This window comes from Eutrigla gurnardus, assembly GCF_963514095.1.
Source record: "Eutrigla gurnardus genome assembly, chromosome: 1".
Lineage (NCBI taxonomy): Eukaryota > Metazoa > Chordata > Actinopteri > Perciformes > Triglidae > Eutrigla > Eutrigla gurnardus.
Genome location: NC_139915.1, coordinates 35,254,807 through 35,273,775, shown reverse-complemented (window position 1 = coordinate 35,273,775; position 18,969 = coordinate 35,254,807). Strand labels below are relative to the sequence as shown.

Sequence of the window (18,969 nt, the reverse complement as noted above, 5' to 3'; positions counted from 1 at the left end):
ATTTATTTATTTTAAATTCTCAATTAAATTATAATTTAGATACTAAAATATCTCAATACGTTTATATGTTTTGGTCAAATTAAATGAATATGCAAGAAACTATATATCTGATAAGAATACATGAGAAAAAAATATTTGTAATGCACTTGTTAAATAAAGTAAAAAAAACAAAAAACATTCTAGTGATACGAATTCACTAAAAACATAAAATAAAATATACAAAGTTTATATCCATCTACTACATTTATCTGGATCAAACAGTCATAACTACACATACAAATAACTTTATGTCTGTGGTAATAGTAAAGGTATGTCTTTGTGAAACTTTAATGTTTCTTGTAATTGAATAATCATAATTATGGCCAAAGTGTTTTTACAGTTTATATCAGAATCAGGGCGTGACATTTATGTGATCACAGGCAATAGTATATACTATTGTTAATATGTGTTTGTATGTCTAATATCCTTGATTATGCCTGTATTTGAAAATTGTAATTTATTTTATTTAAAGACAGGGGCAATGCACAATAAGACATTAATCATGTACAACAAGAAAACATGCCTTATGCCATGTAGCAAATCCACCTGTAGTCCCTACAGGGCAGGTTGATGGAATGATAGCCTATAAATTAGTAAATAAAATAATAAATAAATAAAAGAACACATGTGGAAACTAGACTGTTATTAACGTGATTCATGGATGGGTTATGTTTAAAAAATAAAATAAAGAATTGATCTCTATTGTAATTACCATTATGACTCCATTATTCACCTGCTGTGTGCCCCTATATTACAACTAATCCAGTCCCGGTTTTTACCTGCAGAAATACGCTCCCGCGGACGGAAATCAGTCTGTGGCGGACGGAACCTCCGGGGCGGACGTTAATGAGCGACGGAACGCCCAACGCGGAAGTGAACTAGATTTGTTTTGAAGTCGTATCCGTGTATATTTCCGCCAAACGAACGAGCGCAGCGGACTAAATGAGGAGTTTGTGCGTCGCGATAAGTTCACGCTAAACTATGTCAAGCATTAAAGAGTACGCAGACAAAGCGACGCGCGTCTACGAACGCTACACCGAGTACGTGAAGAGGAACCCGGCCGCCGTCGCGCAGCTGGAGAGCACGGTGCGGACGCTGTCCTACCTGATCGCAGGTCAGTGGAACACGATTTTAATACGTTCCTTTAACGCTCATTAGTGACGCAGAACACAACGATTCAAACGTGTTGAAACGTTACGTCTAACTGCCGTTTAGTCGACAGGAGTTTCATTTTAACTACACAACTTGTATATAAACATTTCATTTGCGTTATATTGGCCATTAGTGCTTTTTAATTTAATTTAATTTTTAGTTATATTAACGGCCGTTAGTGCTTTGTACTTTAATTACATTTTGAGTTATATTATCAGCCATTAGTGCTTTTTAATTTAATATAATTTTGCATTATATTATTGGCCATTAATGCTTTTTAATTTAATTTAATTTTGCTTTATATTTCTGTCCTTTTTAATTTCATTCGATTTTGCGTTATATTATTGGCCATTAGTTCTTTTTAATTTAATTAAATTTTGCGTTATATTTTTGGCCATTAGTTCTTTTTAATTTAATTTAATTTTGCATTATATTATTGGCCATTAATGCCTTTTAATTTAATTTAATTTTGCGTTATAAAAAAAACTGTGTATATGTGCCAATAAAGCTGATTCTGAATCTGATTTTGCAGGTCGATTTACAGATTCCCATGAAATATCTGAATTAGGTGAGTGAACGTGGAAGCGAGGATCAACAAAGCTGTTGTTGCTGATATGATGTGGTAATATTCATGATGTTGGCGTTGTACTTTCCCAGTGTACTCCGCCTCCAACCTGCTGGTGCTCTTCAACGACAGTATTCTGCGTAAAGGGCTGCGATGTGCCTTCCCCGTGGTGAGATAAACCGATTCCATACAGGGTTGGGACGGTGCTGGAAATCCTTGAAACACTTGAATTTTTAGTGGGTGTTTTCAAGGTTTGAAAAGAGCTTGGATTTAGAATGTGTGAGAGATAGAGAGAGAGAGAGAGAGAGAGAGAGAGAGAAAGTAAGTGTGTGTGAGAGAGAGAGAGTGTGAGTGTGTGTGTGTGTGTGTGTCAGAGATAGAAAGTGTGTGTGTGTGTGTGTGTGTGTGTGTGTGTGTGTCAGATATAGAAAGTGTGTGTGTGTGTGTGTCAGAGATAGAAAGTGTGTGTGTGTGTGTGTGTGTGTGTGTGTGTGTCAGAGATAGAAAGTGTGTGTGTGTGTGTGTGTGTGTGTGTGTGTCAGAGATAGAAAGTGTGTGTTTTTCAGGACGACACACACACAGCATGGTGCAGACGTATAGACATAAACAAAGTAGACTGAGTGAAAGTGCTGACTCATCACTGAGAGTGAAAGTGCTGACTCGTGCTCCCTGCCCTCCCAGTCTCTCTCCCAGCAGAGGCTGCTCACCTGGCTGTCGGTGCTGGAGCACCTGGAGGTCTTCCTGGAGATGGGAGCCTGCCGGCTGTGGGGCGACGCCGGCCGCTGGCTGCTCATCGGACTCGTTCACGTCTTTAAGTACGCGTTCCTCCTCTGATGTCACCGCGCTAGCATCCCGATCCGCCGCTTCTGTGTGTTAAGATTTAAAAATGACCCATTTAAGAGATGCTTCATGGCCAAACGTGTGCAGACGCAAAGCTTTGTGCACAAGTGAAGCCAAGGCTGAAGTGCCTTAACTCTCACATGTGTGACATTACACTTATATTTTTCATTTTGACGTATTAACACATTGGAAACTAAAAAACATAAAATCCAACTATTTATATCACTCCGAATACTAATATACATTGTAAACTTGAAACACGTATGTACAAATTTAACACAAACAACTACTATAATACCTCAGGCAACAACTATTTACAAAACAATCACGATAAATTATTTGTGCCACTCCAAAACCTGCATCCTCTCTGCTGGCCACCAGGGGGCGACTCCTCTCTGGTTGTATAGAAGTCTATGAGAAAATGGTCCTACTTCTCTCTGCTGGCCACCAGGGGGCGACTCCTCTCTGGTTGTATAGAAGTCTATGAGAAAATGGTCCTACTTCTCTCTGCTGGCCACCAGGGGGCGACTCCTCTCTGGTTGTATAGAAGTCTATGAGAAAATGGTCCTACTTCTCTCTGCTGGCCACCAGGGGGCGACTCCTCTCTGGTTGTATTGAAGTCTATGAGAAAATGTCACTTCTCTCTGCTGGCCACCAGGGGGCGACTCCTCTCTGGTTGGATGGAAGTTTATGAGAAAATGGTCCTACTTCTCTCTGCTGGCCACCAGGGGGCGACTCCTCTCTGGTTGTATAGAAGTCTATGAGAAAATCTCCTGATATATTATCTCATGTAGTACTGAATCAGGTTTTTATCTCACGTTGATCTCCAGGGCCATTTTTCGCCTCGTGCTTCTTCTGTGGCACAAATCCGGCATCCAGACTTCACCTCCCATAATCCCCCTGGACAGAGGCACAGACTTCGGAGGTCAGTTGTCCTCGCCCTCATCGCTCTGATGTTTGTCCTTCATGACAAAGAGCTTCATGTGTTTCTCTCCTTCTCCACAGATGACGGTAACGGTGAGCAGCAGGAGGAAGTCTGCTTCGTGGGTCAAAGGTCGGGGCGGGTCATTCGGCCTCTAGGCAGCGGTGAGACATCTGAGTTTATTAACGATCTCTCCTCCCGCCCCCTAGTGGTCCGCAGAGCTACTACTACCACAATCATCTGATCCCTTTTTTCTTCCAAAAATGTAAATATGTCCTCCTGCCTCCTCTTGCCTCCTTCCGTCTCCTCTTGCCTCCTCCCATCTCCTCCCGTCTCCTCCTGCCTCCTCCTCTGGTCTCAGCTCCCTCCCTGCAGGCCCGGCTCTGGGGAGCCCCGAGTCAGAAGAGGAGGTGCAGCTCTAATGGGGAGAAGCTCCTCAGGAAACCGACTCCTCTGGGCTTCAGGGAGACGCTCGCCGAGTCAGTGTACATCGGACGGCCTCTTGTTCACCGTATCCTTCCTGTCTGGGCCTCCGGTCGCCACGGTAACGGGAAGGGTTTGATGTGGATCTGCGTCACAGGAGGTCGAAGTTCATTAGAATAAAAACGGATGATTCTATAATCCTATTTAATTTGATAAGTTTGTCTGAACCACAACAGATGTGTTTTTAATTCTGTGGACAAAAGTGAAGAAATAGTTTTTAAAGTTATTCAGTTTTGTTGTTTTGTTGAATGGCATAGAAAGTTGTTATTAATATTCTTAATAGCGACTGCTGCAGTGCCACTGGTCGTCAGCTTGCATTACCTGTTTTCACCTCTAGATAGCAGATTAACCCCAAACCCAGAGTATGATTACACAGGAACACAGGAAATGTCTCTGATGCTGTCATGCAGCCTTTTATTAGGTTACAGAGACATTTAAAAGTCCCAGAGTTTCTCCAGGGTTTCCTTACAGCCGACCTGCAGTCCTCGGCCTCGCCCTCTGTGGGAAACACTCGTGGAAGCCGTGGCTCGTCTCCGGAGCCCTCGAACTGTCCAGGTGTGGATTTATTATGATCTAACCTAATATGTTCTATTCATAAATAAAATGTACGGAAGCTCTGAGAGGCGGGTGGGAAATCTAAAGTTCTGGTGATCCATTTTCTAGGTGTGATCTTAATAGTTTTTAAGTGGTAAATTTCAGAGAATAACTTGAACTTGAATAACTTGATTTAGAAGAAAACAACATACTGATGTGATCGAGGTGATAACCGGATCTGTTCACGGCAACGTCTCTTCAAAGTCCGGATGCTGATGATAATCTGGAGTGTTTCCTCGTTGCTGAGTTTAATGTGATTAGATCATCCACTGCTGGCATCGTACACGGCAAGGGAGGCGTTATTTATCAAGCAGGCTTTTTCTGTAAAGTTTGTGATTTTTTTTCTGGTAAATCAGATTTTTTTCCTGGTAAATGTGTAATTTTTTTCCTGGTAAATCTGTGATTTTTCCTGGTAAATCTGTGATTTTTTTTCTGTTAAATTTGTGATTTTTTTCTGTTAAATTTGTGATTTCTTTCTCGTAAATTTCAGATTTTTTTCTGTTAAATTTGTGATTTTTTTTTCTGGTAAATCAGATTTTTTTCCTGGTAAATTTGTGATTTTTTTCCTGGTAAATCTGTGATTTTTTTCCTGGTAAATTTGTGATTTTTTTCCTGGTAAATTTGTGAATTTCTTTCTCGTAAACTTGTGATTTCTTTCTCGTAAATTTCAGATTTTTTCTCGTAAATTTGTGTTTTTTTTCTGTTAAATTTGTGATTTTTTTTTCCTGGTAAATTTGTGAATTTTTTTCTAGTAAATTTCAGATTTTTTCTCGTAAATTTCAGATTTTTTCTCGTAAATTTCAGATTTTTTTCTGTTAAATTTGTGATTTTTTTCTGGTAAGTTTGTGAGTTACAGCTCAGTTTAAAAACGTTATATTTTTACCAACAGCAGCCCGAGTACGTCGAATAGAAGTGAAATGATTTTAAAGGAGTCATGTCGTGTGAACTGGTTCGGTTTCGTGGACACAGGAATGTTTTTCTACGGATTGAAACGAAACAAAAACCCTTTTTGAACAAACACACATCACACTGAAAAGCTTGTTATGAAAACACACAGATGTCCATCAGCGTGTTTCTGTCTTCCAGCTTCGCCGTTCTCCGTGACGCGGCGTTGGAGAGCCGCTGGGAGCAGGCGGAGATGAGGAGGAGGAGCTTCCTGCTGCTCTACTACCTCCTCCGCTCGCCCTTCTACGACACATTCTCAGAGTAAGAGTGAAACGTTCATTCATCACCGTTTATTCTGTTAAATGTCAGCAGGAACCAGAGAAGAGTTGTACCTATAACAATGACCTCAATGATTATTAGTCATCCATTGAATTATTAATGGATACATGAAGTTAAAAAGCAGTTTGTTTGTTGGTCTGCAGGGAGAAGATTCTCTTCCTGCTCAGACTTCTGGCCGATCACGTTCCAGGAATCGGCCTCGTGGCTCGTAAGTATGAAAACAAGTGGAGACGCTACAGGTCTCACAGAATCCTCTTACTTTATTTTCTCTCCCACATTTTCTCTGTTCTTGATCGAGCTTTTTACAAAAGAGAATAGTTGTAAATATTATCAGGAGATCATTTAATCCAGAACCCCAAATCATGTTTAAAGGTGTAAATCTAAAATAAATGTGTCACTTTGAATAAAGTAGACTGAAACAGTGCCACGTTCCTTTCAGTGTAGCTGCCAACATAGCTGTGCTTGTTCTGATGCTGCCTGTCTGCCTGCCTGTCTGCCTGCCCCTCTGTCTGTCTGTCTCTCCCTCCAGGCCCTCTGATTGATTACCTCCCCGTCTGGCAGAAGATCTATTTCTACAACTGGGGATAAAAAAGAAACAGCTCAACATGCTTCGATCTTTGATTGATGGTTGCCAGGGACAACCAGGGACCCTCCCAGACCCCGCCCCCTCCTCCCAGAGACCTTTAAAATCAGAAATGACGTGGAGATGATTCCCACTTCCAGCTGGTAAAGCAACCAGGACGTGTTCCCTGGAGTCCGACGCGGCAGACGAGTTCGATATACAGAATATTTCTGTGAGCATTTGTTCTCGTTTGAAGCAGCTTTTCTTCAAAGATCTTCAGGATGGAAAACAGAGAATGACGGGAAAAGAAAAACAAGCCAGAGCGTTTAAATCTTTATTAACATACTGAATACGTTTCTCTTTGTAGCCTACAAATAAATAGTTGAATGTTCTTCTGTGTGTTTTCTGGGGAGTTTATGGAACAATAGGACACATTACAGACCGGCTTCCGGCCCGGAGGCTTCCTCCAGCAGCCGAGCGTGAAGTCTGCCGGGAACACGGAGGTCGAGACGCGATGCAGTAAAAACGGTTCATACTAAGACTTGCATGCTACCCGACCCTGAAGGGAACCTTTTCATTTTTATTAAAAGATCTTCCTCCTGGTAAAATCCTCATGTGTTTTTCCCAAATATATCTGATAAAAATGTAAACTGAAACTAGAAATAATACCAAAAAAAGGTTTAAAAACGTCTGAGAGGAAGAAAAGTGAAAGGCAGCGACGTCTGGAAGTGAGCGGAGGCAGGAAGTGACGAAGCAGAGTCCAAACGAGACGCTTCATCACTTTTTATGGAAATGAAAAATAAAAACCTGCACAAACTGAGTGAACAGCAGTGGAATCAAAACCTCCATTCTTCTTCAAATTAACGCCCACGGTTGAAAATATATGCTGCACTTTTATATTTATATATATATATATATATATATCACAATAAAATAAAACAGTATTTTATAATATGAATCAAATCAAAATGATTTATGTATAAGGAAATAAAATATAGCAGAATTAACTCCCGACGTCATTTTTGAAAACTAAGACCACAAAAACAATTCTCTGGTAAATTACAACATAACTCTTGGTTTAGAAAAAAAACAACAACAAAAAAACAACCTCTGCCCTTCCACGGTTTTCTTTATGGAAATAAAACGAGTCAGCCAATGAGAACGAGAGAAGAAAATACCATCTCACTCCTTTAAAACTGTCTCTAGAGGAGAAACGGACCGTTTATTATCCCCATGCAATCCTTTCTGCCTCCCCCCTCTCTCTCTCCTCCTCCCTCCCTCCCTCCCTCCCTCTCTCTCCTCCTCCTCCTCCTCCCCCCTCTCTCTCTCTCTCTCCAGGTTCAGTCAGGAGGCCGGTTGGCTCTTCACAGGCGTCCGTCGGTCCGTCCTCCCCGAGCTGGTGCTGCTGTCGGAGGGCCGATCAGTACGAGCCGTAGCGATCCTGACAAAAGATGGAGAGAAAGTAGACCACATGAGTCCAGAGACCAGACTATGTGGAGGAACCAGAGACTGTCTGTGGTCCCCCAGAGGTCTAGATAGTAGTCACATTAGTCCAGAGACCAGACCAGACTATGTGGAGGAACCAGAGACTGTCTGTGGTCCCCCAGAGGTCTAGATAGTAGCTCACAATAGTCCAGAGACCAGACTATGTGTAGAACCAGAGACTGTCTGTGGTCCAAACAACAAGGTCTCTGCTGTATTTATGTCTAGATGACCTTATATGGAGTGTTGATGGAGCAGCTACAATGTTAGCGTAGCCTAGCACCATCAACCAGACTCCATTCAGAAAACCAGTGTTTTAACAGGAGTTATCTTGTGGTCTTGCAGACAGACCTAACAATTCAGTGAGTCCAGCTTGGTGAAATCCACGAGCACCTCTGGATGATGTCATGATGATGTCATGAGCCCAGACAGGACGGGGTCTAGTAGATAGTAGTAGTGATTTCGGGGACGTTTACTGTTTTCACCTGGATTGTATTCATGACTCCGTTGGCGAGGACGGCCATCTTGCCTGCGACGGTCTTCACTCCCTGTTTGAACTGTGCGATGTCGGGGCCGGAGGGCATCACGCTGTCGTAGCCCGGCGCCCTCCCTGAGAGGAAGGACATTCAGTGTCACGCATATTTAAACTAACGTGGCGAGGTTCGTGCTGCCGAGGGGAAACATGTCATGTGACTCTCACCTTTGTGGTCACCTCCCTCCCCGAACAGGTCGGCTGAGCTGATGGCGGTGCTTCCAGACATGGTCTCCAGTCTGGTCTTCGCATCGTACTGAGAGAACAAACAAACACGGAGGGTTACTTTCCTTCCAGCACCCAGAAGTTCAGACCTGAAGTGCGTTGGTGGTCTCTCACCTCGGCGCTGATCTCTCGGCCGAAGAACATGTCCGATGAGATCGCCTTTGCGTTTGCGAACTTCTGCCGGGCCTCGCTGGACTCCGACACCGAAGCCGATACGTCGGCTTTTCTTCTGCTGGGAAGTCTGGACGGACACAAAGAGAATCGTTTTTTCAACACAGGAGACGGTGATGCGTTTGTAGGCGTGGACGTCCGTGGTGATTACCTCTCTCCGATTGGCTGGATGCTAGAGATGGTGACCTCCTCTTTGGGGTCCTCTTTCTCCAGAGCCCAGGAGGTGGTGAAGGAGGCGGTCCCTCCCTCGGTGTCCCACCGGGATCCAAAACTGTCTCCCACTGTAAACGGGTTGTCTTTGTACCTGGAACATCAGAGGATTATTAAAGGAGCCTCAACGCTTCATCTTCCACCCATTTAAAAGGATTTAAATGGAATCATCTGCCACTAGGGGGTTTCAAACCGCCAATTAAAACCGGAGAAAACCAGACGTAGTCATGGTGACGATACCCGTTGGTTTGTGGATTACGGTTTTGAAGCCACAAGTTTTTTGCAACCAGTAGATCTGCAGCCCGAGCAGCACCCTTACTGGATCTGGATCCATGTGGATTCTGGTGTGAAGCTGCTAACAAAGTTAGCTTCTATAATTCAAGGTCAACTTTACAGCTAAGTGTTAAAGTCATCTTAGTAGCTAACTAGCATTGGTAGCATGGTAGCGACCTGTCAATCAGCAGGTAAGCCCCGCCCCCTAAAGCATCCCCTGCTTTCTGGTCTGGTGGACTCTAAATGGACCATAATGTACTAAATGAACATCATGCTGGATTGAAGAAGACTTGAAACTAGAGATTGAGACCATAAACTCATGTTTACAATGTTTACTGAGATAATACATCAAGAGAGAAGTAGGACCATTTTCTCATAGACTTCTATACAACCAGAGAGGAGTCGCCCCCTGGTGGCCAGCAGAGAGAAGTAGGACCATTTTCTCATAGACTTCTATACAACCAGAGAGGAGTCGCCCCCTGGTGGCCAGCAGAGAGAAGTAGGACCATTTTCTCATAGACTTCTATACAACCAGAGAGGAGTCGCCCCCTGGTGGCCAGCAGAGAGAAGTAGGACCATTTTCTCATAGACTTCTATACAACCAGAGAGGAGTCGCCCCCTGGTGGCCAGCAGAGAGAAGTAGGACCATTTTCTCATAGACTTCTATACAACCAGAGAGGAGTCGCCCCCTGGTGGCCAGCAGAGAGAAGTAGGACCATTTTCTCATAGACTTCTAGACAACCAGAGAGGAGTCGCCCCCTGGTGGTCAGCAGGGAGAAGTAGGACGTCCTGGTCTTACGTACTTCGGGGGTCCGGAGGTGAAGCCCGGCTCGTCGAACATGTCCAGCTTGGAGCGAGAGGAGGACTTGGCTCCCACAGGAGTCTCCTGCTCGATCACCTGCATCTCCGACATCACCGAGTGAGACACGGCGCTGCAAACAGGACAGGCAGGTTCAGAGGCGACTCGCACCCTTTGGTGACCGGCGATGAGCGCCACTAACTGGACGTTACCTCCTGTTGCCGAAGCCCATCCCCAGTCTCTCGGCCTGCTCCCTCTTCTTGCCCTCCATGGTCTGGATCTTCTTCTCCTCCATCTTTCTGTCGATCTCCAGCTCTTTGTACGCCAAGCGCATCGAGGCCACGCTGCAGGAGGCAGACAACAGTCTATTTGAGCTCTTATTTTGAAGGGTTTTTTTTCATGAAATGAGAGATATAATAATATTCCTTACATGGACTCCTCGGCTTGTTTCTTCGACTCGGCGACCTGCTCCTCCCTCATCTTCTCAGCCACCTGCGCCTGCTTCTCCACCTCCGAGAAGCTCTTGCTGCTCACCTTCTGGGCGCCGAGACCTTTCTTTGCCCCGAGCTGCAGCAGCAGGAAACGTTATTACACATGTTAGACTTCCACATTAAAGTGCTTCCTCACAGCCGGCAGCAACACCAAGGTGGGGGAGTTTCCGTGAAAATATCACTCACCCCTTTTCTGGCAGTCATGGGCTTCTTCTTCCCAATTATGGAAGGCTTCACATCTGTAACACAAGTGATTCTCAGTTAAAAAAAAAACAATATTTATAATATTTATTTTTTTAATTAGCCTAGTGGGCAAACTGAGAAAGACTTCAACGTTGCCAACCTGCAACCAAAGCAACAGAAACACACCAGCTCAGCAAAACAAGCCGATATCATAAAATACATCAGCCGGAGGATCCAGAACAACCACTGCATTGATAATAATATAATAAAAAAGCCCCGCCCCTAAAGCATCCCCTGCTTCACAATGTTTACTGAGATAATACATCGAGAGAAGTGGGACCATTTTCTCATAGACTTCTATACAACCAGAGAGGAGTCGCCCCCTGGTGGCCAGCAGAGAGAAGTAGGACCATTTTCTCATAGACTTCTATACAACCAGAGAGGAGTCGCCCCCTGGTGGCCAGCAGAGAGAAGTACGAAGAAGTACTGACGAGCGCCGATAGATACACTAGAAGCCTTCATAATGAAAACTGGACGTTTGACCTTTTTTCCAGGTTGTTCAGGACGCATAGGGAAATCCGGCGCAGCAGCGTTTAAAAACCGACCTTTTCACCTGCGTTTCACAAAATCACCCGCAAGAAGGAAACGTAAACACTCTCACAGCAGCGATATTAGTCTGTGAGTTTGCTTTCAGAAGTATTTGCACTGTCAGAAAAGTGAGTGAGGTGTACATGAGCTCGGAGACACCGGACTATTTTTAGAGTCCTTTGAAGACGATCCTTCCGAGGTCTGATGTCACACCGATGTGTGTCACCTGAAATGTTAGTGCATCACCTGCAGGCACAGAAGCTCGACAATGACACACGGTTTAACGTGTTCTGACAAGCTTTCCAGGCCACTTGTTTGCGGCAGCAGATCATCAGAAGAAGAGCGAGCTATTCCCGTGGCACGTGAACAGAAAGCATGGGAGGCAGCCGGAGAGAGATGTCATTGCCAATCAAGCAACACAACCATGCGTAACCAGGCGGCACAGAGCGGCAGCCAATCACCTTCAGGTGTCCATCCTTCCTGTGATGACAAACGCATGGAGTCGTCTACGCCGAGGGACAAACCACAACACAACCATCAGCGAGGGCCCAGACCACGTTAACACGGCGCTGCTGGGATTTGTGTCCGTGATGCCGGTTTATTAAAACATCTTGGTTTCAGTTTGCAAAACAGGCTGTTCAATTCATTATTATTAACTGGGAAATAATCACATCCACACTCAGAGTAAGTGTGAGTGCTGGGACCGAGGACCACGATGACTCACCCATGGAGGCTTTGGGTGACGAGCTCAGACCGTCGATGCTGGGTCCGTCCTCCGGCTCTGCAAAGCAACGATAATCACAACCATCAAATCAGGAGTCATATTATACGACACAGCAGAACCTTTCCTGAACCGTGGAAGCCAATTAACATAATTAAAATAGTAGCCTATTGTCATATTATGGTATTGTGATAATATCTTATTGCGATAATATAGTATTGTATCATCGTATTGTGACATAGTAATGTGATATCGTATTGTGATATCGTCGTATTGTGATATAGTAATGTGATATCGTACTGCGATATCATCGTATTGTGATATAGTAATGTGATATCGTACTGCGATATCGTCGTATTGTGATATAGTAATGTGATATCGTACTGCGATATCATCGTATTGTGATATCGTCGTATTGTGATATAGTAATGTGATATCGTACTGCGATATCATCGTATTGTGATATAGTAATGTGATATCGTACTGCGATATCATCGTATTGTGATATAGTAATGTGATATCGTATTGTGATATCGTCGTATTGTGATATAGTAATGTGATATCGTACTGCGATATCATCGTATTGTGATATAGTAATGTGATATCGTACTGCGATATCGTCGTATTGTGATATAGTAATGTGATATCGTACTGCGATATCATCGTATTGTGATATAGTAATGTGATATCGTATTGTGATATCGTCGTATTGTGATATAGTAATGTGATATCGTACTGCGATATCGTCGTATTGTGATATAGTTATGTGATATCGTACTGCGATATCATCGTATTGTGATATAGTAATGTGATAACGTATTGTGATATCGTCGTATTGTGATATAGTAATGTGATATCGTATTGTGATATCGTCGTATTGTGATATAGTAATGTGATATCGTACTGCGATATCGTATTGTGATATAGTAATGTGATATCGTCGTATTGTGATATAGTAATGTGATATCGTACTGGGATATCATCGTATTGTGATATAGTAATGTGATATCGTATTGTGATATAGTAATGTGATATCGTATTGTGATATAGTAATGTGATAACGTATTGTGATATCGTGGTATTGTGATATAGTAATGTGATATCGTATTGTGATATCGTCGTATTGTGATATAGTAATGTGATATCGTATTGTGATATCGTGGTATTGTGATATAGTAATGTGATATCGTACTGCGATATCATCGTATTGTGATATAGTAATGTGATATCGTCGTATTGTGATATCGTATTGTGATATCGTCGTATTGTGATATAGTAATGTGATATCGTACTGTGATATCATCGTATTGTGATCATCGTATCGTGGGGCCTCTGGTGATTCCCACACCGACAATTAAGCTCAGAGAAATTTAAATTCATGTATTTTTCTGTTTAATAAAAACATGAGTTTGTTTATTCATTATGAAATATAAGCTAGGACCCTTTTAACAATCATAATTGTCAACCCTATTTGTAACGCAGTCTTTCTGTTGCCTGGTCATAGTGACATCATCGGGGTTATTTACGTACGGGTGTCATCCTGGGCTTTGGCCACCGTGTCCGTCAGCTGCGAGGTGATGGCCAATCCGTTCTGCTGCAGTTCAGAGGGCGGCGCCATGTTCCAGTCGTCTCCGCTCTGGAAACATGGAAACAAATCAAAGACTATTTAGACTTTTTTTTTATTAAGTACAAGAAGTCAGGTCCTTAAAAAAATCATTAAAAATATAGAATATATATATATAAATATTTTATTTTAGCTCAACACAAATCCAACATACTAATATTTTACAGAGCAGAAATCCGTCAAACAGTAATTTTAGGCGTTACCAGTTAATTGTAGCGTATCACAGATATAGCAATTAGGTCGTAAACTATACCAGCTGATGAGGAAACTATTGCATCACAGTAATGTCAATATGTTATTAATAACAGGCTGGCCAGCTTCATGTAATAGTGATTATATCCTTCAATGATTTGATATAATTGTATTTAAAGTAATAATTGTTAATGCTTTACTGGCATCATGTACGTAGAACTACTTTCATATATGTCTGTTATTAAATTAAACTCTTTACTGAATCTAAATGAAGAGGGCAGCACGCCAGCAAACACACAAACAAACCTGTGTATGTTCTGCAAAGAAGTCGGCCTCCTTCTTCTCGGGAGCAGCAGGAGTTCCTGCAGCAGAAGCCTCGATCCAGAGCTGCAACGAGACGACCAGCAGTTAAACATTCTGACATTTCACAATTATCACGTTCACGCGGCACGTCTATCACTTCTAAATCGCTTTTGGCACTTTGCCTGAAAATGTGCTCGTCGTGTACAGAGATTAGTTGGCTGGACTCTGATCCGCCAACAAGACTCAGACACTGATGTTATGTCATGTGTCATTGATCCACAGGGGTTCTACCTGCGACATACTCAAACAAACAGAGGCTAAGCCCCGCCCCTTCCCTGCAGACCACCACGGGAACATATTCCTGAAAAACTATGTTCGGCAGTCCACGTCAATGAAGAGCGACGATGACTTACACATAAGATCATTTTAGCTCTATAGAGCAGGGAGGATGTATTTTTAACAGTTATGATTCTTGCACTTTTTGTTCAGCAAGATAATCTTCACAAATCAACTCTTATGATCTTTGAAGTGGGAATACAATCGACAGAAGTAAAATGGCCAACGTGAGGTCACATGACTTCACGTCTTATTTTTTATGCATATAATAATAATAATAAACCAAAACACAGCGACTGCTCTACAGCTTCATGGACAAAGCCAGCCACCGATGCAGCTCCGTCTGTCCCCATGTACGCTCCGGCGTTGGACTCGGATACTCACGTCGGTGCCGTATTTGGACATGGCGGCGTTGGCTTGCTGCCGGACCTTCTCCCTGTACAACTGGGCGGCACGACTGTTGTACTTGGCGTTGGTGTCGTTCGTGGCGCAGCCGTGCTGGCGGAAGAACGCCATCTTCAGACGGGAGGAGGAGGAGGAGTTATTGCATCACGTCAAAACCGCAGAACTCTATCCAAACAATAATTACACTAGAACGTGGGTCATTAGCACAAAACATCTTGTCAGTAATTAATTCCTGATTCGTGCCAAACCGCAGCGTGACTTACCGCCTTGGCGTTGCCTCCGACCTGCATACATCTGAGCTGGAACCAGTTCCAGTTGGAGTCCAACTCAGTGGATCTGTGGTAAAAATTAAAAACATGATGTCAACACTCCAGGGAGGATATGAATATTAGTGGTCTTAAACCTCAGAGATTCAGCAGGGCTCATTACTGGGATCACTGTCACACACAGTTTAATGGACTTCATGAACTGACAGAACCAGATACAAGCTCAGCTGTTTGAACCGATCATTCGTTTTAAAGGGATACTTCACCGGTGGAAATATGAATAACAGGTCTGTAGTCTCAGTGGGTCCCACCACTGGTCTGTAACAGGTCTGTAGTCTCAGTGGGTCCCACCACTGGTCTGTAACAGGTCTGTAGTCTCAGTGGGTCCCACCACTGGTCTGTAACAGGTCTGTAGTCTCAGTGGGTCCCACCACTGGTCTGTAACAGGTCTGTAGTCTCAGTGGGTCCCACCACTGGTCTGTAACAGGTCTGTAGTCTCAGTGGGTCCCACCACTGCTCTGTAACGGGTCTGTAGTCTCAGTGGGTCCAACCACTGGTCTTTAACGGGTCTGTAGTCTCAGTGGGTCCAACCACTGGTCTTTAACGGGTCTGTAGTCTCAGTGGGTCCCACACACAATACAATGGTTGCTGGTCTAATAGTGTTGGGAGAGCAGGCTGCTACTGGTTCTGTCCAATAGCTGGTTAACTTCAGACCCACGTTATTGTGCTATCCTGTTAAATTAACGTCTCTTAACGTAACCGACAGCGTTAGCTGCCTAACTGGGCAAAACAGTTTGATCAGACCGAACCAAACCAAACCCGTTGGGTGTGAAAGCTGCCTCCGAGTCATTCAGTGTGTGGTTAAACAGGACAAAACTATTCGCTGCACAACAATTAAAGTGGCGTGCTTTTCATTCAGACAGCTCAACTCCGCCGCGGCCGTCAGAGAGGTACGCAGTGCGGCGTTGACAGCCGTGACCGCCGTCGAGGTCAACCCCGACGCTCACCTGATGAAGCTGAGGTGAACTCCCAGGGAGCGGTGGATGCCGGAGCAGTCGATGCATAAGAACACACCGTAGGAAATGCTCGCCCAGCTCGGGTTTTTGGCTGCGCAGTCAAAACATCCCTGCACACAAAACGGCATGTTAGCAGCTTTTATTAGTGGGACAACTTTAAAAAGAAAAACACTGTGGTCGAGCTGATTCCCCCACAAACACACTGATTCAGTGCACCAATGACTCCACGTGCAGAAAGATTTAAAGACAATGGTGGGCTCATGATGCAGCAACAGCATTACATATCTGATACCAACCCACTTTCAAAAAGGTACTGGCCGGAATTTTGTTTATAGCTCCGGCCTAAATAATTGCAATATGATCCGATATTACCCAGATGTTTCTCAAAACATGCTAGATAAATTTTAAAATGTCATTTAAAGCACGGAACCGGAATCAGACTTACTCGTCCTCGACTTACTTACTTTAAATTTGACTTAAAGTGTAAGACCGGCGAAAATGGACCCCATAGTCTTTTTTGCCATGAAAAAACATCAAATAAGCCATCCAGACATTTTTTTTCAGTGATCACCCATGTATCGAGAAAGCCTCGAAAGACGCTAACAGCCCCATAGCGCTAACACTGATTAGATTGGGGCGATGAGCCTAACACAACGGCATATTTTAACCACTAATATTGCTCAAAATAGCACCAAACCTCTTCAGTAGCATGATAAGGGTCCTTACACATAAAACTAAGCACCAACAACGTAGTTAGCGAACCCGGAGTTTATTAAAAAGGACTGTTTTGAAAGACTTACTCACTGCCCAACTTCCAGGTACTCTCGTAGTATAGTCCAAGTCGATTATCGAATGCAATGCAATAGCTTATTTGATGTTTTTTCATGGCGAAAAAGATTATGGGGTCCATTTTCACCGGTTTTACACTTTAAGTGAAAAGCTGGAAATGGCAGAGGGAAGTGAAATTCCTTCATTTCTTTCTCAGTATAAAGTAGACTTAAAGTATCTTATTTGCAGTCCCGAAATAATACTCCAAACATTAAAATAATATGTGAATAAAACAAACAAAAATAAGCACTGTTTCTTTCAGTTTCAATAAATCTGACACCATGTTCACCATGGTAAATATGACCATATATGGTGAATATACGCCATATATGGTTATAGTCACCATATTCTCGATCTTCTTGGGATCAATAAAGTATATATCTGTCTGTTCTGATATGGTGACATCTCCATACTCATTCATTGAAGCCAGCTCGGTTAAAAAAAAATAAATCTCCAAATATCACGTATGCTAGCTAGTTACTGTGACATCAGACGCTGCTAGTAGTGGTGGACGGATCGATCCAAATACCTATATCGATACGTTGTTATCCATGTTGATCGATACCATCGTGTAATGAGATCGATACTTAAGTTTCAGTTTGTCTCCTGAACACACATTCTACTTAAAATATATAACAGTTGTGTTCGAGTAATTTTGTACTTTGTTTATTTAAGAGAAATTGTATTTAATTGTTGTATTGTAGTTTTGTTTCTGTAATGATAATAAAAGTATTTACATGTAAACTTCTGCCCAAATTCTGTCCTGGGTTTTTCAACAAATTAATTTGATGATGCGTCCAAGTATCGGATCGATACCAAAATATTGCAGTACCGCACACCACCACTAGCTGCTAGCATCAGACACCATATGTTTCAATACTAACGAGCGCTGAAACTCCAGAATAATGACGCTAACATCGTCACCAAGTCCTTATTTCGCCTGTAGTTATCACATTAGCACGTTCGTTTGTTAGCGTCGCCTGAGCGGCTGGCCCCCTTCCCCCGGCAGACACGGCGCCCTTCCCCGGGCAGACACGGCTGCCTTTCCCCGGCAGACACGGCTGCCTTCCCCCGGCAGACACGGCGCCCTTCCCCCGGCAGACACGGCACCCTCCCCCCGGCAGACACGGCTCCCTTCCCCCGGCAGACACGGCTCCCTTCCCCAGGCAGACACGGCTGCCTTTCCCCGGCAGACACGGCTCCCTTCCCCCGGCAGACACGGCTCCCTTCCCCCGGCAGACACGTCGTATACGTGGCCTTTACGTTCCACTGCTCCGAGGAGGCTAGTAGCCGTTAGCTCCCGTTAGCTTCCCGTTAGCCGGGCCTAGCTAACGTGCTAGTTAGCCAGCTAGCTCAGAAGCCTCTAGATCGGACCGGATGAAGCTAACACAAGCCACACACACGGACACACACTTCTTGGTCGTTACCTTGTTTGTAGGAACAGATCGTAACCGTTTAAAAATGGTAAGGATCTCGGTCTTATTGGGTTCCGTAGCCATCTTTGCCACTGTGACAATTTTTTTCCATAAGCTGCTGCGCGTCACTCCCTACGGATCCCCGGTGGATCCAAAAATCCAAGAAAAGCGAAAGAGCATTTTTTTACCCACACAAACGTAAAACTCGAATATGGGTGCGCATGCGCGGACTCATTCAACTGTCCAGCAACAGCCACGCAATTCAAATTCCACCAAAATATTGACCCAGGTGATTAACTTTAATAGATAAATTAATGTTCAGGAAGGTTGTGATCAGAGGTGTCAAACAAAGTCCAGACGTTCACCACTCAGAGTAGAAATACAGATATTTGTGTTCAAACAGATTCTGGTAAAAGCAGAAGTACTGATTCTGCTTCTTTACTCAACGTAGAAGTTAAAAAGCAAAGTCTAAAAAAAAGTCTAACTGAATCTGATGTCATATTAATAATACAAATAATAATCAATAAT

The 18,969-nt window shown here is 43.5% G+C and overlaps 2 protein-coding genes across 3 annotated transcripts; one reads left to right on the top strand and one right to left on the bottom strand.

Moving 5' to 3' along the window:
• Window positions 1-886: 886 nt before the first annotated feature.
• Window positions 887-7,040, top strand: pex16 (peroxisomal biogenesis factor 16). Its single transcript, XM_084017231.1, has 11 exons — window positions 887-1,153; window positions 1,724-1,759; window positions 1,849-1,925; window positions 2,438-2,571; window positions 3,427-3,521; window positions 3,602-3,682; window positions 3,880-4,029; window positions 4,484-4,556; window positions 5,682-5,801; window positions 5,963-6,027; window positions 6,349-7,040. Exons 1-11 carry the CDS (start codon window positions 1,021-1,023, stop codon window positions 6,405-6,407), a joined length of 1,023 nt encoding a protein of 340 aa, XP_083873357.1. The 5' UTR covers window positions 887-1,020; the 3' UTR covers window positions 6,408-7,040.
• A 596-nt stretch (window positions 7,041-7,636) lies between these two features.
• On the bottom strand, window positions 7,637-18,587 carry arfgap2 (ADP-ribosylation factor GTPase activating protein 2). 2 transcript variants are annotated; one of them, XM_084017211.1, is made up of 18 exons: window positions 18,454-18,587; window positions 16,190-16,308; window positions 15,180-15,252; window positions 14,896-15,027; window positions 14,179-14,259; window positions 13,587-13,692; window positions 12,060-12,116; window positions 11,797-11,841; window positions 10,751-10,803; window positions 10,504-10,640; window positions 10,286-10,417; window positions 10,078-10,206; window positions 8,943-9,095; window positions 8,735-8,861; window positions 8,564-8,651; window positions 8,349-8,473; window positions 7,710-7,822; window positions 7,637-7,656 (listed from the first exon to the last, which is right to left on the bottom strand). In XM_084017211.1, the coding sequence occupies exons 1-17, from the start codon at window positions 18,523-18,525 to the stop codon at window positions 7,802-7,804; spliced, it is 1,650 nt and encodes a 549-aa protein (XP_083873337.1). In that variant the 5' UTR covers window positions 18,526-18,587; the 3' UTR covers window positions 7,637-7,656; window positions 7,710-7,801. The 2 variants fall into 2 exon arrangements, with proteins under 2 accessions (XP_083873337.1, XP_083873338.1); XM_084017212.1 differs by lacking the exon at window positions 11,797-11,841.
• Between the last annotated feature and the right edge of the window lie 382 nt (window positions 18,588-18,969).

What these genes read in the sequence shown, in the direction of transcription:
- pex16 (XM_084017231.1), top strand. Translation starts at nt 1,021, where the DNA reads ATGTCAAGCATTAAAGAGTACGCAGACAAAGCGACGCGCGTCTACGAA. An exon ending in CAGAGGCACAGACTTCGGAG is followed by an intron (nt 3,522 to 3,601) that starts GTCAGTTGTCCT and finishes CCTTCTCCACAG; the next exon opens with ATGACGGTAACGGTGAGCAG. An exon ending in GGAGCCCTCGAACTGTCCAG is followed by an intron (nt 4,557 to 5,681) that starts GTGTGGATTTAT and finishes TCTGTCTTCCAG; the next exon opens with CTTCGCCGTTCTCCGTGACG.
- arfgap2 (XM_084017211.1), bottom strand. Translation starts at nt 18,525, where the DNA reads ATGGCTACGGAACCCAATAAGACCGAGATCCTTACCATTTTTAAACGG. An exon ending in TCTTTGCAGAACATACACAG is followed by an intron (nt 13,693 to 14,178) that starts GTTTGTTTGTGT and finishes CCATGTTTCCAG; the next exon opens with AGCGGAGACGACTGGAACAT. An exon ending in GGAGGGAGGTGACCACAAAG is followed by an intron (nt 8,474 to 8,563) that starts GTGAGAGTCACA and finishes CCTTCCTCTCAG; the next exon opens with GGAGGGCGCCGGGCTACGAC.